This window comes from Bos indicus x Bos taurus, chromosome 15, assembly GCF_003369695.1.
Source record: "Bos indicus x Bos taurus breed Angus x Brahman F1 hybrid chromosome 15, Bos_hybrid_MaternalHap_v2.0, whole genome shotgun sequence".
Taxonomy (NCBI): Eukaryota; Metazoa; Chordata; class Mammalia; order Artiodactyla; family Bovidae; genus Bos; species Bos indicus x Bos taurus.
Window position 1 is genome coordinate 40430586 of NC_040090.1, and position 19143 is coordinate 40449728.

At 54.0% G+C, this 19143-nt stretch overlaps 1 protein-coding gene across 3 annotated transcripts in view; it reads right to left on the minus strand.

The window, feature by feature from the left end:
* The window catches only part of ST5 (suppression of tumorigenicity 5), a 170955-nt gene that overhangs the window by 6129 nt on the left and 145683 nt on the right, over nt 1-19143 (minus strand). For all 3 annotated transcript variants that reach the window (XM_027563218.1, XM_027563219.1, XM_027563217.1), the window contains 10 exons: nt 16763-16914; nt 15233-15448; nt 14200-14296; nt 13512-13556; nt 12347-12531; nt 11168-11277; nt 10906-10975; nt 7825-7902; nt 7162-7302; nt 3494-3642 (listed from right to left, as the gene is read on the minus strand). In XM_027563218.1, the coding sequence (XP_027419019.1) occupies nt 3494-3642; nt 7162-7302; nt 7825-7902; nt 10906-10975; nt 11168-11277; nt 12347-12531; nt 13512-13556; nt 14200-14296; nt 15233-15448; nt 16763-16914 (1243 nt within the window). The remainder of the gene's footprint in view (nt 1-3493; nt 3643-7161; nt 7303-7824; nt 7903-10905; nt 10976-11167; nt 11278-12346; nt 12532-13511; nt 13557-14199; nt 14297-15232; nt 15449-16762; nt 16915-19143) is intronic.

Genomic DNA, 19143 nt, shown 5'->3' on the forward strand with positions numbered 1-19143 from the left:
CCACATCCCCCCTGCTCAGGGCCACAGGGCCAGCAGCGGTGCCCTCCTTGGTGGCTATACCTAGAACAGCCGTGAAGGTACACAGCAACACCTGAACACACACATACACACCCCCCACAAGGGCCACCCAAATGCACAGGTTGGCCTGACCTAGTTGGGGAGGATCAGCTCAGGCCAGGGAATACAAAGGTAAGCTGAGCAAGAGTGATCACAAATTCATAGCGTGTGAGAGCTGGAAGGTCCTACAGAGGTCATCTTACCAAGTCCACATTTTACAGCTGGGCTCACTGATAACCCAGGGTCAGAAGTGGCAGACGTGGGACATGGCCAGTTTTCCTGTCTCCCAGTTCAGTCACGTCTACCGTTCCCTACTCCCCTAACTGGAGAAAGCGGGCTGACTGAGTGAGGCTGGCGCCATTCTCATCCACTTCTGTCTTTCCTCTCAGGCTCCAAAAAAAGGCCAGACTTCTCAGTGGGTCAGCCTTCTCTTGGCCTAGAGGGGACTCCAGCACCATATCACAGGGCTGGCTGTCCAAGCAGAACGACCAATGCGAGGCCAGAAGGAGAATCTCCCCAGGGCTAGCCAGAAGGCATAGAAGTGAGTGCTGAGGGCTAGTATGGGTCACCAGTCACCACAGGAGACATACCTGGCCTGAACCATCTACCTGTCAGGAGAGGAGTCAAGGACACGCCCCTCAGGGCCATATCACAAATGAGACAGTGGCCCAGAGTCATTCTCAAGCCTGCCTTTCCCACCCTGTCTCTCTGCATCTATCGGTCCCACCTACTAGCTATGAAGGCCCTGGGCTCTACCTGATTGGCTCCAACAGGGACTGTCATCCTTTCATGACTAATGACCACCAGTCAGAGAACATGGTTCCAGTCCATGACAGAAACAAACCCTCTTTTCTAGAAGGACCTCTGGATGTTCACAAGTTTTTTGGCAACCCCAGGGACAACTAAAATACTGCTGGGTCCTGAGGCAGAGACACAGGTATTCTGGCCCTGAGAGCCCTTTCCCTGGGGACAGCACTCCCCAAACCCCAAGGGGAGCCACCTGAAAAAGATCTAAAAAAGGGCCATCTCAGGGTCAAAGGAAACACTGATCTCCACAACGCCTTCCAATGGGGCCCGGGGCTTGGCAGTCAGGCTTGTACAACCCTTAGGGTTGATCACTGCAAGCTTGTGTGTGTGCGTGTGTGCACACCCTCCCACTGGCACAGACATCAGAACTAGGCCAGAGGGACCAAGGACTTGTGGACAACTTAAAATGTGAGCAACGGAACAAGAGCTGGCTGGACTCCAGCCCTGTGCGGCCTCACCAGGCTGCCTACTCTGCCCTCTCCAGGCAGAGGCAGCCCCCAAGCAGGGAGGGCATCTTTTCTAGGCCCAGGATTGGCAGGACTTGAACACCAAGCCAGGCCAGAACAGGACCCTGGGGTATTTTCCTCCAGGAACGGTCCAGGAATGTGTTCAGAGGCAGCTGCAGCCACAGGAAACAATCACTGTATTCACAGCCCTGCTGGAGCCAGGCTGGGGGTGGGGTGGGGGGGTCGCAAAGAGGAGGCTCTGTCCTTGGTGAAGGAGTGAAACCTTCAGGGAAAGAAGCCTCGGGCCTGCTCTGCTAGGGGCATCAAGGTCTGACCAGGCCAGAGCCTCAGTCAGAGATGGGCAGCCGGGGCTTTGCTGGCAGACAGTGAGCACGGATGGCAGAGAGGCAGAGATGGGGCCCCAGGGAGCTTCCATAGCTGGCTAGTTCCAGCAGCTGGCTCGGTCCCCTCACAAGGCCTAACGGACATACATATAACTGTGGTATACTGAAACACAGAGCTGTGGCGGGAAGCGGGGTTCAGGGTGGGGGGAAGTAGTCTTCATTTCTAAACCTGGCTCTCTCTGAAAAAGCCAGAAGCTCTGGTTTTTCTTCTTCCTCACTTCTGGGCTGAGGGTGGGCCCAAGTTCCTGCCCCAACACCCTGTGACAGCATTCGGGAGTCCATTTCTCCTACTTTCTAAATGACCTCCTCACACACACAAAACAAAGTTTTTTGGGGGAAAAACCAGGAGGAAGAGTTTTCTGCCCCTCATATCAGCACCTAGCGTATGTTATGGCACATAGCAGATAGCTTAATAAATGCTCTAAAAAACTAAATTAATCCACCACTCTAAAGAAACTACTGCCCCTCTGTAATGACAAAAAAACACACAATATGTTGCTGAGATCTCATCCTCTCCCTGCCTGTCCCACCCACTATATATACTCTTTGCTATGGTCTGAATGTTTGTGTCCCCTCAAACACCCAGTGATATCTGAGGTTCTTAGGTCATGAGAGTGGAGCCCTCATGAATGGGATCAGTGCTCTTACAAAAAAGACCCCTCAGAGATCCCTCGCCCCCTGCCTTCTGCCATGTGAGGACATAATATGAAGCCAGCGGCTATGACTGAGGGAGAGAGCCCTGACCACAGTGTGGCCACGCCGGCACCTGGCTCCTGGACTTTCAGCCTCAAGAAACGTGAGAAGTAAATTTCCATAGTTTATAAGCGACCTAGCCTGTGGTATTTTGTTTACAGCAGCCCAAATGGACTGAGATGATCTTTAAAGAAAAAAAAAAAAAAACCCACCTTGGCTGCCCAGAAGGACTCAGCTTCTACCAGAACACCTCATGTCCAGTGACATTTCCTCCATCCCCTCCCTGACCACAACCAGATCTTGGCATCTGGAATTCCTCTCCCTCCAAAACCATAAATGCCAACACATGTGATTTATTCAGCTCTTTTCTGATTCTTCTTCAACCAGCTCCCCTGCCTCAGTGGCAGCTCCGGTCCCTCGACTTCTTTTGCCCTTTCCTAGTCTGGCCAGCCTCCCTACAAGCACCGTCCTCCCCAGCACCCTCAAGGCCCTCACTTCATCCTTCTCAGCAAATCGCCATGTGCCCGCCTGGGTCACTCCATTTAACTGCCTTTTCCAGGTGACACTCGCTGGACAGCTCAGTACCCCTCATACTATCCCTAGTCAGTGCCCTCACCCCTTCTCATGATGGCTCTCCCCAGAGCTCATCACTCTCTTAAAAAGCAGCACCCCACAGAGATGGCCTTGCGTCCCCCTCCAGGGGAAATGTGGCTGTCTGCTAGGAGTCTCCTTCCTTTCTTACCTCTCTCTATATAAATAGGTTTGCACCTATACAATCTTGGCTGCTACAAAAGAAGCAGCGTCTGTCTTTTTCCCTCCAGCCAAGTCCTCCATCAGGCCCTCATCTCTGCCACCCTGTGTGCGCACAAGCCCTGCTCCCTCAGTCATCCTCTCTGACCATGTTTGCTAACCTGTGCTCTCCATTTGATCCTTCTCTCACCACACACGCAGTCGCACTCCCCCACCACACACACACACTCTCCACATACTAACGCAGTGGCTGGCATATACTAGGACCCATACACACGCTGCATTAATTAGCGGATATGTCTTCCCCACTTCTTCACCTCACCTGCTGGGCCCTACCTGAGCTTATCTGCCACAAAAATGACCCGACGCTCCAACAGCAGCGAGGCGAAGATTCGGATGAGCTGACGCACACTGAGGCAGGTAAAAAGGCACTCGAAGTCCACGTGCTCCAGCCGGGAGTCCGTGGGCCGGCGCAGCTCTAATACCTGCAGGAGAGCGGCGGGGGAAGGGGGTCCAGGCAGATCAGGTGGGTGCCACTCCCAGGTCCTGCACAAAGCGACCTGAAGCTCGCTTCCCTCCCCAGTCTCTCTCCCGAGGCTTCCACTCTACCGCCGGCTATGCAATAAGACCCAGTCTCCTCCTCCACAGTCCTCAGACCCCAGCCTGTGGGCAGGAGGGCTCACTGCAAACAAGGCAGAGGCTCCAGAAGGGGGTGGCCAGGCTCTGGGGGAGGGAGGAGGACCGCTGACCGCTCTTTCAAACCAGGACAGTGAGGGAGTCTCCCCGCACGGTTCTCCCTGACCTTTTGCCTGTCTCAGCCCCCACATGGACGGACCCCCACAACGGATCACGGCCCCCCAGGCGGCTCTGCTCACCCCTCACCCATCTCCAGAAGGACAATGTTAGTGTCCCTGTTGCCATGCCCCCTCCCTTTCCTGCAAGGAACTGTTTCCTTCCAGAGGCTCTGTCCTGGCCTCTCTCAGCGTGTCTCATCCCTGTGACAGGAACAAGGAAAACACTGGGAAATGGCTGGCTATTCCACAGCTTGGCCAGAAGAGGCCTTTCTTGATCAGGACCAGACCTAGCCGTCTTCCCTCCAGTGGGGCGGTAAGACCGCTCCCAAGGTCGGCGATATGGCACAGACAGCACTTTCCTGGGGGCAGGCATGAGGCTGGAGGGTGGCAATGACCCTGGCAATGCGAGCAGGGGGAGCTGATGGCGCTCGGGCCAGGCCAAAATGGCTCTCACCAGGGCCGCCTGGTCCTCCCCTGGTTCCTCAGCGAGGTGGGCAGCATGGACACATAGGCCTCCAGAGAACCAGGAGGGAAAACGAACTCCCTCTCTCAGCCCTGTGGAGTCAGAGCTCTCCCCCACGGGCTTTAACATCATCCCATTTGTTCCTCCTAACTCCGAGCTCAGCGGTCATCCCTCTGGCCCTGGGGAAACAGCACAAGGGGCACAGATTGCCCCGAGGATGTGTCTCTTTTCAGAGGTCTGTTTCCATGCTGTCTCTCCCACCCGATGCTCACGTCCCAGAGGTTCGGCATTAGCAGGATACAGGGGACACCAGAAATGTCAGTGACGTAGGCTGAAGGAATCCCACACCGCCATCACTCTGGGGTCAGAGGCCTCAGCACACCTCCTACTCCTACCCCTGCCCCGGAGGAAGTCACAGCGAGGCTCCCCTAAGCCTCCCTCCTGAGAGCCTGCATGCAGTTGGCGCTCCATGCCTGGAACCCGAGAGTCTGGACTCTCCAGGGAGTGAGCGTTCACACAGGCAGCTTGGAGGACCTGGGCTTCCTTTCACTCACCCGCCCCTCAAGGAGATCATAGTCTGCTGGGGCTAAAGGAGCCTGAACGATCAGCCCATGAGCTTGGTGTTAGGCCAGGGGAAAGGTGTAACTTGCATCTATACAGGAGCTGAGAGGGCTGGGAAGAAGGGTACCCATCCCATCTGGGGTGGGGCGGGGGCAGTGGCTCAGAGCACAGGATGCTTAACTTGGTTGCCCAAGGGGGTAAGAAGGCAAAAGGAAGCAGAGTTTATGGATGTGAGAGGAGGCTGGTGAGTGGGCCGGGCCCTGTCCTAAAGGACTGACTCCCAGGTACTGCTGTTGGACCCTCAGGGCAGGGTCAGAGGTCCTGCCCCTAGGCCACATGCATGAAGCAGAAAGTCCATCCAAGACAGGGTGGGAGAAAAGATGCCACAAGAAAGGCCCTGACTAGTACTCGCCACTCCCAGCAAACCCAGTGCTTCTCTAGTCAGACCCTCTCCGCTGCCTGCAACAATGAATACATTTATTTCTCCCTCTCCTCAAACCCAGCACCCACCTCTCACTCTCAGAGGACAACCTTCTTTCCCATTTGGAGAAAACTGAAGCCATCAGATGAGAATCCAGGATCTATAAGCCATGGCCCTTCCCTGCCATCACACCAGAGAGGACCCCCTCTCCTGTCTCCCCACGGAGCCCACTGCCCACCCCCAGTCTCACTGTCCCCTCCCTCTGCTGCTGTCTTAACCTCTCTCTCCCTTTCTGGGCCATTCCCACCAGTACCCAGACGACCACCTTCAACAAACTGGCTCTACGTTACCGTTCAACCACTGCCCATTCCTTCCCACAGCCAAGCCTCTGGAAAGCTATCTCTGCAGGCCATGTCCCCTTCTCAACCCCATCCACTTCTCAACTCTGTCCACTCAGGCTTCTCGGCCCCCTGACCACCCGAGTTTCTGGAATTCTGTCTTGTCAAGGCAGCCCGCCACACCTGGTCCTGACCTCACCTCATCTCTCCTTCCTTCCTGAGAGGCCCCTTCCTTGGCTCCTGTTGCTGCTCCTCTACTGCCGGAAGCCCTCAGGACTTTCTCCTCCTCCCCATCTACACTCTTTGCTAATGTGCACAAAATCAACTCTTCCTCCTCACAGACCTGCTCCTCCCTGAGGTGCTCCACTGACTACCCTGCTGCTCAAGCCAGAAAGCTGGGAATCAGCCTTAAAGTTTCCCTAACACTATTCCCCATTTCCAGCCACTGCAAAGTGCTATTGATCCTGGTTCTAAAGTACATTTCAAATCCATCTTCCTCCATCTTTCCATCCACACCTTAATCCAAGCTCCACTCATCTCTTGCCTATACGACTGCAACAATACCCAAGCCGGTCTCCCTGTTTTCACACCAGTCCACTATCAACATAGCAGCCAGACTGGGCTTTTAAAATCATTATCTCAGATCCTAGAATCCAGCTTGAGATACACTCCAAAACCCTGAATTTGGCCTACAGCACACTGTGACCGGGCCCTGTGGTCTCTCCACCCTGCTCACTCCCTTTCTCAACCATCTTGGCCTTCAGTTCCTTGACAAGCATACACACTTTCCCACCCTTTGCCTTCGGATGCTGTCCCTCTACCTGGCATAATCCTTTCCCACACACATCCTTCTCTTTCAGTCTCCCTCGCCTCACTTCATCCACTTGACTCCACTCACCCTGGGTCCCTAAGAAAAGGTCATCTTCCTCAGAGGAGGCCTCCCCTGGCCCTTAGTCTGAAGGAGACGCCCTGTCACACACTCTCCCTCCTGTGCTGTCACTCGGCACCTGACACTCTGGGGAGTTATCTGTTTCTATGGGCAAGTATTTATTTAACACTGGTCTCTTCCACTTGTCCGTGAACTCCACAAATGCTCAGCTGTGCCCCTCTTTAACTGTACAACTCTGCCCCGAGGTCCACAGGAACCTGACCGTGAGACAGCACATATTCCATAAACATCTAATCAATGAAGAAGAGACGGCCTGCAGTTTAGTCCGAACAGGTCAGGGAAGGCCCTGGGAGCTGCAGAGAGGTGAGCGACGATCACAGTTCTGTCACTCATTTCTCAGTACCTGTCGGTTAGGTGTACAAACGCACTGAGCTAGGAAGGGGCCGTGTTCCGCACTCTGGAGACTGAGCCGTGGGCTCGCAGGTCCCACCCCAGCCTCAGTCCATGACCCGAGAGAGGAGGCAGCAGAAATCCCTACCTCATTGCCAGCCCCTGGCAGGAAGGTCTTCACTTTGATGGTCTTCCCTGGGGCGGGGAAGGGTGATTCCATGAGACTTCTCATGAAGGGATAGACCAGAGCAGCGGAGATCCCACGCCGGCGCTCCACCTCATCGAGGACCTGTGCCCACCGGCAGCAGCCCAAAGAGGAAGGTGGTCAGGGCCCTGCCCTTCCCCTACCTCCTGGGTAGAGAAGAGGGCACTCTGGCATCTGACTGGTCTGGGCCAAAAGCTGGGAGCCAAGAGCTTCACACCCCACCCTTCCCAAGTCCCTGGCCACTGTGAGGGCTGTGTTCCCTAACTATTTCTTGCTTCAGACCCCAAGAGTGAATAGCTGGGCAAAGGAAACACCTCTTGAGAGTGGAGTTCCTGGGCACTTGGCTTCCCCAGGGTCTCTGTGCCCAAGGACTCAGCTTGCCCACGGCCCAGGGTGGGATGTGACACGAGCAGACGCTGCCGTGTAGGAGCTGGTGGACAGGGAGGGAGTCAGACAGCCTGGCTGCACTTGCCCTTGCATTCTCGCCTTCTCTCACCCTCTCTCTCACACACACATGTGGTTTTCTCATCTAAACCGCCTGTAGATACTCCTGTGGGAGCTTTCAGATGGCGGAAGGGGGCAGGAAGTAAGCCAGAGCCCTCTTACCTTGGAAAACAGGCCGAAGCAGCCAAGGCGGCTGATGACACAGTACACCTCTGGCAACCGAGGCCCTTTCCCGCTTGGCTGGGCGGGGACAAGGAGAGAGACAGACACAGAGAACATGTGGTTACTACACCTGGCTCCTTTTTCTTAGGATCTGAGGACTAAGCACCTCTCTTCTAGTGAAAACCTCTCTTCTAGTGAAAGAAGATTCCAGGCCTCTTCTGAACACCTACTCAACCAGGCCCTCAAAGGAAAAGCGGCCACTCTTTGGGGGTCAGCTTCAGCCTCTTCTGGCCTTCCAGCCCAAGGTGCCAGGCTCCTGCCAAGTGCTACACAGGCTCTGCCCTTCCTCCCAGAGGACCCTGGTGGGGGCTGGCAAAGATGAAGCGGTGTGGCAGAGGCTGTAGGGTGATCTGTGGATTTACATCCCCAAGTCCCCGGGAGCCTGCTGGCAAGGACAGGGGCTTGTGTACATTCTTAGGAATGAGCCGGGTGGTCTTCTGCCCCCACCAGAGACATTCTGCAACACATTCCTTTTCTCAGTTGCACTTCTCTCCCTTTCTGGATCGTCCCCATTCTAGAAAAGCAAACTGACACTATATAAGGTAAGTAAACTACTATTTATTGAATGTTTACCGTTTCTGAGTCCTGGGCTTGGAACTTTCCAAAAACTTGTTAGCTAGGCATTATTATTCCCATTTTATGGATGAGGAAACTGGGTTCAAAATTAGTAAGCCATCACCCAAGGTCAGATATTTAGAAGTCATGGAACCAGGAGTCTGTTTCTGCCTGTGTGTGTGTAACCTCTTTGCTGTGGTACCTCTGAAGTAAGTTGCCTTCTGACAGAAAGGAGAGAAAAGAAACATGAAGATACGGGAGAGAGGCCTGTACAGAGTACAGGAGAACAGAGTCGTAGGGGGATCTGAAAGGTAGGTAGCTCAAGGAGAGGTGGGCCAAGAGCTCCCCAGGCCTGGAGCCCCCAGTGCAGGCTGGAGGGAGTCCACAGGAGCCGGCTTCTCCAGCCAGTGGCTGGCAGGGCTCTGTGGCTGTTTCTGGCTTGGAGGCCTGGAGGGCCTGGCCAGGCCGGGTAGGGAGGGAGCAGAGCAGCAGGTGCTGGCCCCTCATGCAGGCCGCTAAGCAAATGCAGATGGGGCTATTTCAGTCTCCAAACCTGCTGGCCACACGTCACAGATCTAAAGAGAAGGCAGAATCTGTTTTTGTCCATATTAGGCCTGAAACTCACTCCTCTCTTTTTCCCTCTCCCCCGCCTCCCCTAAAACCCCAAGTGATTAAATCAAGTATGTGGGATTTGGGTTAGAATCGTTGTGTCCAATCTGTAGGAATGCCGAGCGAGTGCCAGCCCCCTTGGCAGGGGCCCAGCCCAGGCCCTCTCTGAGCACGCCAGGACAAACACGCTCTTCCCTGGGGGCGGCAGGCCCACTGCAAAGGAGCAGCTCTACTCCATCTCTGCCCCTGCTAAAGCAGCCTTCGCAACAGGCCCCTCCAGTTCCAGGTGAACCTGCCTGGCTCCCCGCCTGGTCTCTACTGCTCCACATTCCCTTGGCCCGACTCACAGGCATTCTATAGCCAAGTATTCCTCTCCCTGGACTACCCTGTGGTGTCATCTGGGAGTTCCAGACTTGGGGTTTTAGAGCTTGGAGTCAACCTGGCTCTAGCGCTCACTGGCTGTATGACCCTGGGCAAGTCATTCCACATCTGAGTCTCAGTTTCCTAATCTACAGAACAGATATAACAATGCCTCATGGACTACTATGAGGAATAAAGAAAATGACATGCCTGGAACATAAAATGGATCCCAAGTAATAGTTCATTCCCCTTGTCCAGCCTTCTACATTGAAAATCCCACCTCCTCTACTAAAGCACCTAGCCCACCCTAGCACTCTCAGTGGCTCAGTCATGTCCGACTATTTGCAACCCCATGGACTATAGCCCACCAGGCTTCTCTGTCCATGGAATTCTCCAGGCAGGATACTGAAGTGGGTTGCCATTTCCTTCTCCAGGGGATCTTCCCGACTCAGGGATCAAACCCAGTCTTCCTGCATTGCAGGCAGATTCTTTACTGTCTGAGCCACCAGGGAAGTCCTACAGCACCTGAAGTTCCTTGAATATAGGATCCAGGTCTAACTCATTTTTATGCACCTTCAGCATGTTGCCTAACCCTCAGTAGGTGTGTGGTACATGTTTTTGAATGAACGAATGAATGAGCCCGAATCCTTCATTTGGGGTCCCTGCTATACACCACCTTTGCCTAAGATCCCCATCATCTGCCCCTTCTCCCACTAAGGCCCAGGAACCTTGAAACACTGTCAACAGCCCAAGCCAACAACATCCCCAGTGAGCCCCAGGGGAGCATGTGACAGGACTTTCTTTACCCCAATCTATTTCCCAGGACTAATGGGAAGAGGGATGGGGTAGTGCTTCTCTACAACATGTCTTATGTTTTTAAAACCCTTCCTTTCCCCTTGAGCTCAAGGCATCTCTCCCAGAATCCCACAGAAAGTTACCGCTCTGTCCCTGTTCAGCTTCCAGTCCTACCAGATCAAGTGCAGGACACACATCAGGCTGGCCAGGGGTCGGGGTGAGGAATATTGTCCTCCATCCCAGTCTGATGCACACACACACACTGATGTGATCCTGCAACCCAGGATCAACGATCTGAGCTCAAAAGCCCAAAGAAAATGAACGAAAAGAAAAAGTATAGAAGAGCTAAAAACATGACATCCCAGTAGAAAGTGATCTAATCTCTTCCCTTATTATAGATTATCTCAGATCCTGGGGCCCAATCAGAGTGGCCACTTTAAGTCCTGCCATCCCAGGAGCGCTGTGTGTGTGTGTGTGTGTGTGTGTGTGTGTGTGTGACAGTGGCCTCAGGGAACATACAAGGCAGCCGAACACAAGAGTTTCTACAAGCTCAAGTTAAAGAAGAGCACACACATACAAACTCTGTGGCCCAGCCTTCTACATTGAAAATCCTACCTCCTCTACTAAAGCACCTAGCCCACCCTAGCACTCTGGACTAGGACCATTCGGTCCTAGTCCCTGAGGACCGAATGGCCTACTTACCAGTAAGCGCCTGCAGTAGCCAAAGCGTCTGCTGCCATCTTCCCCAGTCAACATGAAGGAGAACGTCTCGCTGGAACAGGGAGAAGTCTGGCATCAGGGAAGTACACAGGACCAGGAAACAGCCCCCAAGAAGAACGGGCTGCCATCCCAGGGAGGGGGTGAAGGACCAGGCTGCTACAGGAGAAGAGGCTGGGACTAGAGTGGGCCCAGCCAGCCGCCCGCTATGACAGGGTGGAGGAGATTCTGCCAGACTGGGCCTCACCTGCTGTACTCTGACACAGGGAGCCAGTCCTTGGCATCAGGGAAGCAAAACTGGGGAATGGCCTTGAGCCTCTCCTCTGCCTCCCGCATCTGCTTGGTGGGTCGGTCCAGCTGCAAGGAAGAGGGATATGGGGAGAAACAGATCAGAGAAGACATGAAAGCTGGGGGTCGTGGGGGTAGATGAGAAATACCCCATCCCCAGCCTCGTGAGTCCTAGGTGGCGTTCTACCAACTGGCGTGCTTCTCAGCAGCCTTGACCCCACTCACAATTCTCACAGAGAGGTCTGGGTGTGGGATGAGTCATCATTCATTCATTCATTCAATATATGCCAAAGCAGCACTTTATATGTGGCGCCTGGCACTGTGCCATTGCTGGACTACCAAGAAAGAGACCACAAAGCAGATGGTGTCCCTGTCCTATGCGCGTGCTGGCCAACAGAGTGAAGTAATCAACAACACAGTCTCAGAGGGGCCACAGAGGAAATAAACAGGGTGATACAACAGAGAGAACTGGGCGGAGGGGGCTACTTTAGAGTATCTAGAAAGATCTGGAGGAGGTACTGTTTGAGCAGAGAATGAGAAAGAGCCAGTAGCCAAATGAAGAGCTGGAAAAAAGAAGATTCTGGGCAATGACAGAGACAAAGGGCTTGAGTGTTACAGGAAGTGAAAGGAGGCCAGGCAGCTGGGCTGGCTGGGGATAAGCAGGGAAGGAGTGGTAAGAGCTCAGGGAGGTGGGGGAAAGGGGAGAGAATGCTGATGGGTACAGGGTTTCTTTGGGGAGTAATGAAAATGTTCTAAAATTGGTCAGATAACTGTGAATATATGAAAAGTTATTGAATGGTATGCTTTAAACAGGTGAATTAAATAGTATCTCTTTAATTTAATAGATTAAATTGTATCTCAATAAAGTGGTTCAAAAAGAGAAGAAAGATAGAAGTAGTAGCTGGGGGCCCTTCCTCAGGACCCTCGAAGTCCTGTACACAACGTGGATCTGATTTTAGCCACACTGGGGGCTGCTCTCTCCGCCTTCATCCTCTGAATACTCACTGGCCCAAACCCACCACTTCTCCTGGCTCCAGGGAGCCACACTCAGGGCTGGGGCAGTGAGGTGGGTCGCTATGGCAGGAACAGGATGGGCCAGGCGGAAAGGCAGAGGCCAGGAAGGAGGGAGGGGTCGCACCTTGGGGAACTGGTAGGAGACCTCGGGGAGGTAGGTGTTCCGGGAGGGCTTCTTCTTGAGGGACACGACCACGAAGTACTCGAACAGCTCCCGCTCCTGCCACTCCAGCAGCTCTAGCTCCAGGGTCCGGTAGCTGGGCGCGCGCTTCAGCATGGACTGGATGTGGACCAGGCGCTGTGTGTGGGCTGGGGGCGGGCCACACATCAGGACAAGACCCCGCGTCAGCTCCCGCCCCACCTCACACTCAGGGCTCCATCCCAGTGGGTCACCTCTAAGTGCAGGAGCCTAGCCTGACAGCCTGACCCCCCGAGCTCTGGGCGAGACTTGGCAGGAGCAAGGTGTCTGTCTGTCTGATCTGACACAGGGAGCTACTGGTCTGGGCCTCCCGGAGCCTCTGGAGGCTGGGCTGGGGCCAATAAGACTGCCTGAGCCAGGCAAACCCAGGGAGGCGTCATGGCACCTACACACCCTGGGCCAACAGGGCGAGAAGATACAAACATCCACGAAGCCTTCATCCTGGGGCCCTAGCAACCTTGGCCTTGGACCCTTCCCCCTGTCCCCAGGCCCAAAGTCCACCTGCCCACATGCCTGGGGATGAGAGAAGGAGGGAAGGAGGGAGCTCCCAATATCGAAACTTTATTCATCTAGGAAGGTCTAAACAGGGGTTCTCGGTAGAGAAAGAAGAGAGATTTGTCCAAGGCCCCTGGAATGTGAAGGTCCCAGAAACCTTCCAGGGAGGTGACAGCTCTCCTCTTTAGGGAGGGGAAAGATGAGTGGCCTTAGGGCCTCCCAAGCACCAGGTTCCTCAGACTTCAGCACATTTCTCACAACCAGAAGAGGAACCTTGAACACATCTCTGACCCTCCAGACCCACAACACTTACCAGGCATACCTAGATGGACAATGAATGGCTTAAGAAAGTAGGGCAGGGTCACCAGCCTTAAATTTGGAAAAGGGGAGATGTCTGAATTTAAGCTCACAGGGCTGAGCTCCATGATAGAAGGAATGGACTCCCCTAGAGCTCCTTGCTCTGTTGGCCTCGTATCCTGCCTGCTGATACCCTTCCCAACTGGGCCACTTTGGGACACTGGGACAGCAAAGGCTGATAGATACCCTTCCACCAGGGCTGGGAAGGGGTCCCTGTTCTCTAGGAGCCACGTCTCACCTTTGAACCTGTCATCAGAGTCGCTCTCGCTCTCGCTATTTTCATCTGGAAAAGTCAGAGCAGAGTGCAGGCTGGCTGAGCTGCTGCCCCATGGTAAATGTCTTCTGTGCACCCCCCCACCGACCCCCTCCCCACTCCCCCTCTTCACCTCAGGCCCAGCTCATGAGGGATGGACCTCATCTGGGCTCCAAAGGGCCCCCGGCCAGGAACTGCGTGGCCCAGGGCCAGTGTCCCTCAGAGCTCAACCTGCAGGTGTTAATCTATACACAAACTCCTATCCATCCAGTCCTGATCTGGGGGAAGCTGAGGGCCGAAGCTGGAGGCTGAGCCAGCAGAGAGGCCTGTGGGCCTGGAACACAAGGGTCCTGCCTCCAGGAGGCCAAGATTCAAAATGGGAAACAGACCACAGTGCTCAGTAAGTCTGGCCTTTCCTTTGGCCGGACACAGATTCCCACTCCCACCTCCCCCCTATTCAGGCCTCACAGCCCAGAGTCTCAACTAACCGTTCCCAGGGCTTTTTTCTCTTTTTGGCCCTCCCCTCCTGTGTGGCCACTTTTGGGCAGGGCTCTACCCTCCTAGAAGGCAAGTTGGCCCATGGAAGGGTAAACTGAGGCTAGTCCTTGCATCTTGCCACTTCTAATGCCCAAGGGCCCCAGGAACATGAGCCAGCTCGGGTGTCCAGGCCTACCTCTCAGTGATGATGTCTCAATGCTGGACATAGACAGCTTTTTTAACCTCTTCTTTCCCCTCTTGGCATTGTAGATGGAGTTAATTCTTTGGACAAGCTGGGTGAGAAAAGCAGGGAGGGTGAGGTAACCCTAACGCCATCTGCCCCTGCTCCTAAGAAGGCTGCTGATTTACAGAGGCCATCTGTTCCCCTGCTGGTAGAAGCCTCCCACCCTTCCCCGCGTGGGGCCCAGCGCTGTCTCTCTGCTGCACTGGTCCCAAGGGCAAGCCGTAGCTCTCTACCTATTTGTCCACTTAGTGGTCTCCTGCCCCCAAGACAAGGGTCTTCACTTAGCTCCCCAGAGGAAGGAACTGTGATCAAACCAGACAGGATGGGAGCTCCTGGGTCTCAGGAGTCAGTGAACCAGCTGAGACAAAGAGCTGCTCAGAGGCAATAACAGGAACAAGGACTGAGCCTTTCCCCTCCGGGCTACCACCTGGGGGCCTGGCAGGAAGGAGCTAAATTCCCAATATACCCGAGCATTGTTTGCAGGCTAAAAATACCACTGGGCTAAATCCTGCTGCTCTGAGCTGGGGATCTGGGCCTGGCTGGTGTGGGTGTGCAAATTACTGCTGAAAACTCTCAACTCAGAGAGGTACAGAAAGAAGACCCACCTTTGAGTTCTAGCCTCTCACAGCCTGCAGATGTTTCTGTGTACACAGAGACTTTGCACACCCCACGCGCACACTAATGAGGAGCCTCCTAAGGACTGCCTCCATCCAGCCAGTGGCGTGGAGCACTCCTTGGGGGCCAGCTGGCCTGTTTTCCCCTAATATCTGTGCAATATTAATCACTCAGTGCATCTTTATTGATAAGAAAAGAGAATTAGCCAGATGAAAAAAGAAAAGGCTAGTGCCTGGACCCAAAATTAATTTAAGGAGAATTAAGGAAGCAGGCGCAGATTAGGGAAAGGAGGGAGGGAGGGAGAAAAGAGCCACGGCCGGCCTGCCCACCCACCCGCCCAGTCCTAGCCGGCTCCACCTGCAGAAGCTACCTTGGGGATGCGACGGGCCCGGCGGCTGGACAGCAGCTCACTGGTGGTGCTGAGGCTGTCCTCATTAAGGCTGGAGGGCGAAGACGGCAGGCTCAGCTGAGCCAGCAGTAGCATGTCGTCATGGCTGTGCCTCTTGGGTAACCGTGGCAGCCGGTGGCTCTTCCTTTCCGACCAGTTCCCGCTGCGCAGGGACTGGCTTCCGGGTTTCAGGGAGAGCTGGCGTGGGGCGGGGGACAGGGGAGAGGGCCTCAGCATGGATGCCGTGGCCAGCACCTGTCTGCTGGGAGCTGGACACAGGAGCCACAGGCTGTCCTCCCTGACTTCCCCCGAACCCCACCTGGAATTTCCATTGACCAGGGTTTCCTCTTCTAAGACCTCAGCTGCTAATCAGCAGGTCAGGGCAAGATTAGATACTTGCTTCCACAAAGGAAGCTTGACTTCTGCCAGAAAAAAAGAAAGCAGAGACAAAGAAAACTGGGCTGTCATCTGAGTGGGAAAAGAAGGCCAAGTGAGAATGCTGTGGGCGCTGTCTGAGCTCTGGGACAAGGCTGACTCTGCTCATTACTGGGTGTGGCTCGGATCTGTGTTCTGCCTCGCTCCATCTAGACTGACATCCTTCGCCACAGGGCACCTTACTCAGTGGAATCACTGCTTGCTAAAAAGGGAGCAGCTCTGCACACCTGGCATGCCTTCCACCTGCCACCTGCATCTGGCATCGCCGCTCATCACTCTTCAGCAAGTCCTCCTTCCTTTCCCTCCCCCAACTTCCTCTTCCTACCCAATCGGTCGGAAAACACACATTCAGTGGACGTTTATTTGAACAGAGCACATTAGAAAGGTAAACCTTTTATAAAAACAATCAAGTCACTCCAAGGCCAGAAGAAATAATTTTTATATTCTCTGGCCAGTGTTCTAAAATCTCTAGGAGAATCAGCATTGCTTTGGTAGGTTTAAGATAGGATCTCCATCCTCCAGCCTCCTGTCCATCGTGGACAAAGCCAGAACAAGCTACAGCCTCAGAGCTCCTTTGCCTCTTCACCTTTCTCCCCATTCTGCCTCCATCAGTCCATTGCTCAGAGATTCATCCACTCAGCCATTTATCCAATGGGAGCACTTCTAGGTCCTGGAGATACCTATGTGGCTCTCCAAATCCAGTTACTGGGCCTATCCCTGGCCCCTAAATGCCAGGGCTAAGATCAGTTCTGCAGAATTTTAAGACACCAACCCAGGCCCTGTCTTCCTGCTTCCAGGAAGGGGAGGAGAAATCTTGATTAGACAGGAGACTACAGGAGCTCCTACCTTAGTTTCACAGCTTAGAGCTCCAGCAGTAAAGGGAAGAAGGTGGGACTGGGTGGCCCCTAAGAGCACGTCTCGACTGTCCACAAAGGATGTCGACATGGCAGAGGTCCCTGAACACAGAGCTCCTCCCTGACGTCACCTCTGCCAAGCACTAGTGAGGGAAAAAGCCTGAGCAGAAGCTGGCCCTGGCCTCAAGCTGACCCTACAGGCGCGCTTCAGGGCTGCCATTACCTGAGTGGGTGGGTTGTTGTACTTCCTGTCCTGAGGACTCCACATCCTGTGCAAAGAGTCCAAGGAGTTCTCAGACAGCTGCTGGGGTTTTCGTCCTGCTCTTCGGCTCTTTAAGTCCACATCCTCATACGGATTCTCCTTGGGCAGATCTCCTGCAGAGGAGGAAAAGTTAGAGAAGGAAAGAAGGAGATACACACACACACACACACACACACACAAATAAACAAGCAGAATTCCTGTGAGCCAAAGACAGTGGCTTCTGCCTGGCCCTTCAGCTTATGAGTCACACAGCTGCCTGTCTGCAGTGGGAAGGCTACAAACAGAGCCTGGTTCCGAGTCCAGAAGCCGAACCGTCCCCCCTCCCCAATTCAGCTCAGCCTTGTCTGGCCTCTGCTTTATAAATTCAAAGATTGCACAAGACTGGCTCAGCCACCCGTGCCTGTGCCCAGCCAGAGGACAAAGCCAACAGCAGGCGTCTTTTCTTGGCTCCAGTCCGTCCTCTGCGAAAGCCCCGGAGATATACAGTTTAAGGCAGGAAAGGCCTTCAGAGGTCACGCAGCTGTCTCTTCACCCCCTGCTCCCTGAGGACCACCTCTGGGCGTGGGTGTGGAGGACTCTGTGAACTCCAGGGAGCCGGGTGGCACCAGGCTGCACCAGACCTGCATCTCACCGGCACGCTGTGCAACAGCTCTCTCAGGACATGGCTTTCACCTGGTCCACTGAGGTAACTCTGCACCAGAGCAGTGATTAGCAAGTAGTGAGCGCTCAGTATTACTTGTTCAATGAACTGCTCTGACTAGCGTCACTCCACTTCCTCCACCACGGACCTCAGCAAGAGGACAATGGTCATCAATCCCCTTTTGTGATAAACTCTTCTGCTGGGACACACGAGAGATGTGAAAAGCCTGAAGGGAGTTTGGACTGGAGGGGTGGGGTTGGGGGGAATTCTTGCTTCTCTTCTCAGGATTCATTTCTGACGTCCAGAGCACTGCATTGGCACTACCAGGAAATCACAGAAAATCCAAAAAGCACCGTCCATTCCCGCCCTTGAAGAGCAACCCCTTCCTACAAGCCCTATCCTCCTGCCAACATACACCTGGACTCCTAAAAAGCAAGCAAGGTGAGTCCTGGCTCAGTTATGTGGCAGAACCACAGTGGTGACAAGGGTCACAGGGACTGTGAGTGAATACAGCCTTCCACTCCCCCTTGTCTTGTCTTTCCCCACCTCCACTCTATACCAATACCACTACTTGGGACGCAGGTGCTAGGGGCCAGAATACTGTTTTGCTGGAGGTGCACACCGCAAGAGCAGGGCTCGCCCCACCTTCTCTGTCCAAGCAGCAGGATGAGCCTGGGGGACCACTGGGGCCCCACAGACACCTGCCTGTGCCTCCCACCATAGAGGAGTTCAGCTGCCACTTCTCAGGGAGCAGACAGAAAAAGCAACAGACTCAACACAAGGCCCCTGAGAGTGGACACAGGAGAGCTACCAAATCCTCTATGCCGTCAGAGTTTTCAATTGCCAAAACCAAGATCTCTACCAGATCTCATTTTTATCACTATCATGAGAAACCACCATGAATTTAGGAAATGTCTTTGCCGAGGTGTGGGGGCACAGGGGCTGTGAAGGGGGATTTCAGTCACGGCTAATTAGACTGCCATGGGAGCCGTACAGATCTCTGTAAACGAATGAGTCAAAGACGGGGCAAGGAAGGATTTGGGACTGGATTAAGTGATTCTCAACACCAGGCAGAGTCCCCAGCAACTGCACAGACTTTCCTGTAACACAGTCATGCCATGAAAATGACTTTTCTCCATTCCAGAGCCCTGACTAAGCAGAGCTGACCCAGAAGCCCTGCCTCAAGAAGCCAAATATGAAACCTGACATCCCTTGCATGTTTTCTATAGCCCACCCCATCGCGGGCACTCAGGGAGGAATCAGGATAGACTCTGTATTTCCTGGTCCCTCGCCAACATAGGTCCTGTAGCGGTGAGGCTAGGGGACCAAAGATTGTTGAGTCAGGATACAATCTTCCTTATCCTGTGACACAGGACAGAGCAGATGGGGGCAGGGAGAACATGTATTCCAGGCTCATCAAATCTAAACTGCTTTGGGCTGGATGACCAGCCAGAGTCCTTATCGTCTTCCCCCAGCCTACAGGACGACCCTGTCTCAACTGCTTTAGATCAGAGTTGCTCCAGTTGGGGCTGGATAATTCTTGTTGTGGTGGACTGGACTGTGCATTTGTAGGATGTTCAGTAACAACCCTGGCCTCCATTCACTACACAGAGGACAGTAGTATCCCCTCAACCAAACAACTGAAAATGTCTCCAGACACTGTCAAATGTCCCCTGGGCAGATAGACGGATAAACGGATGAT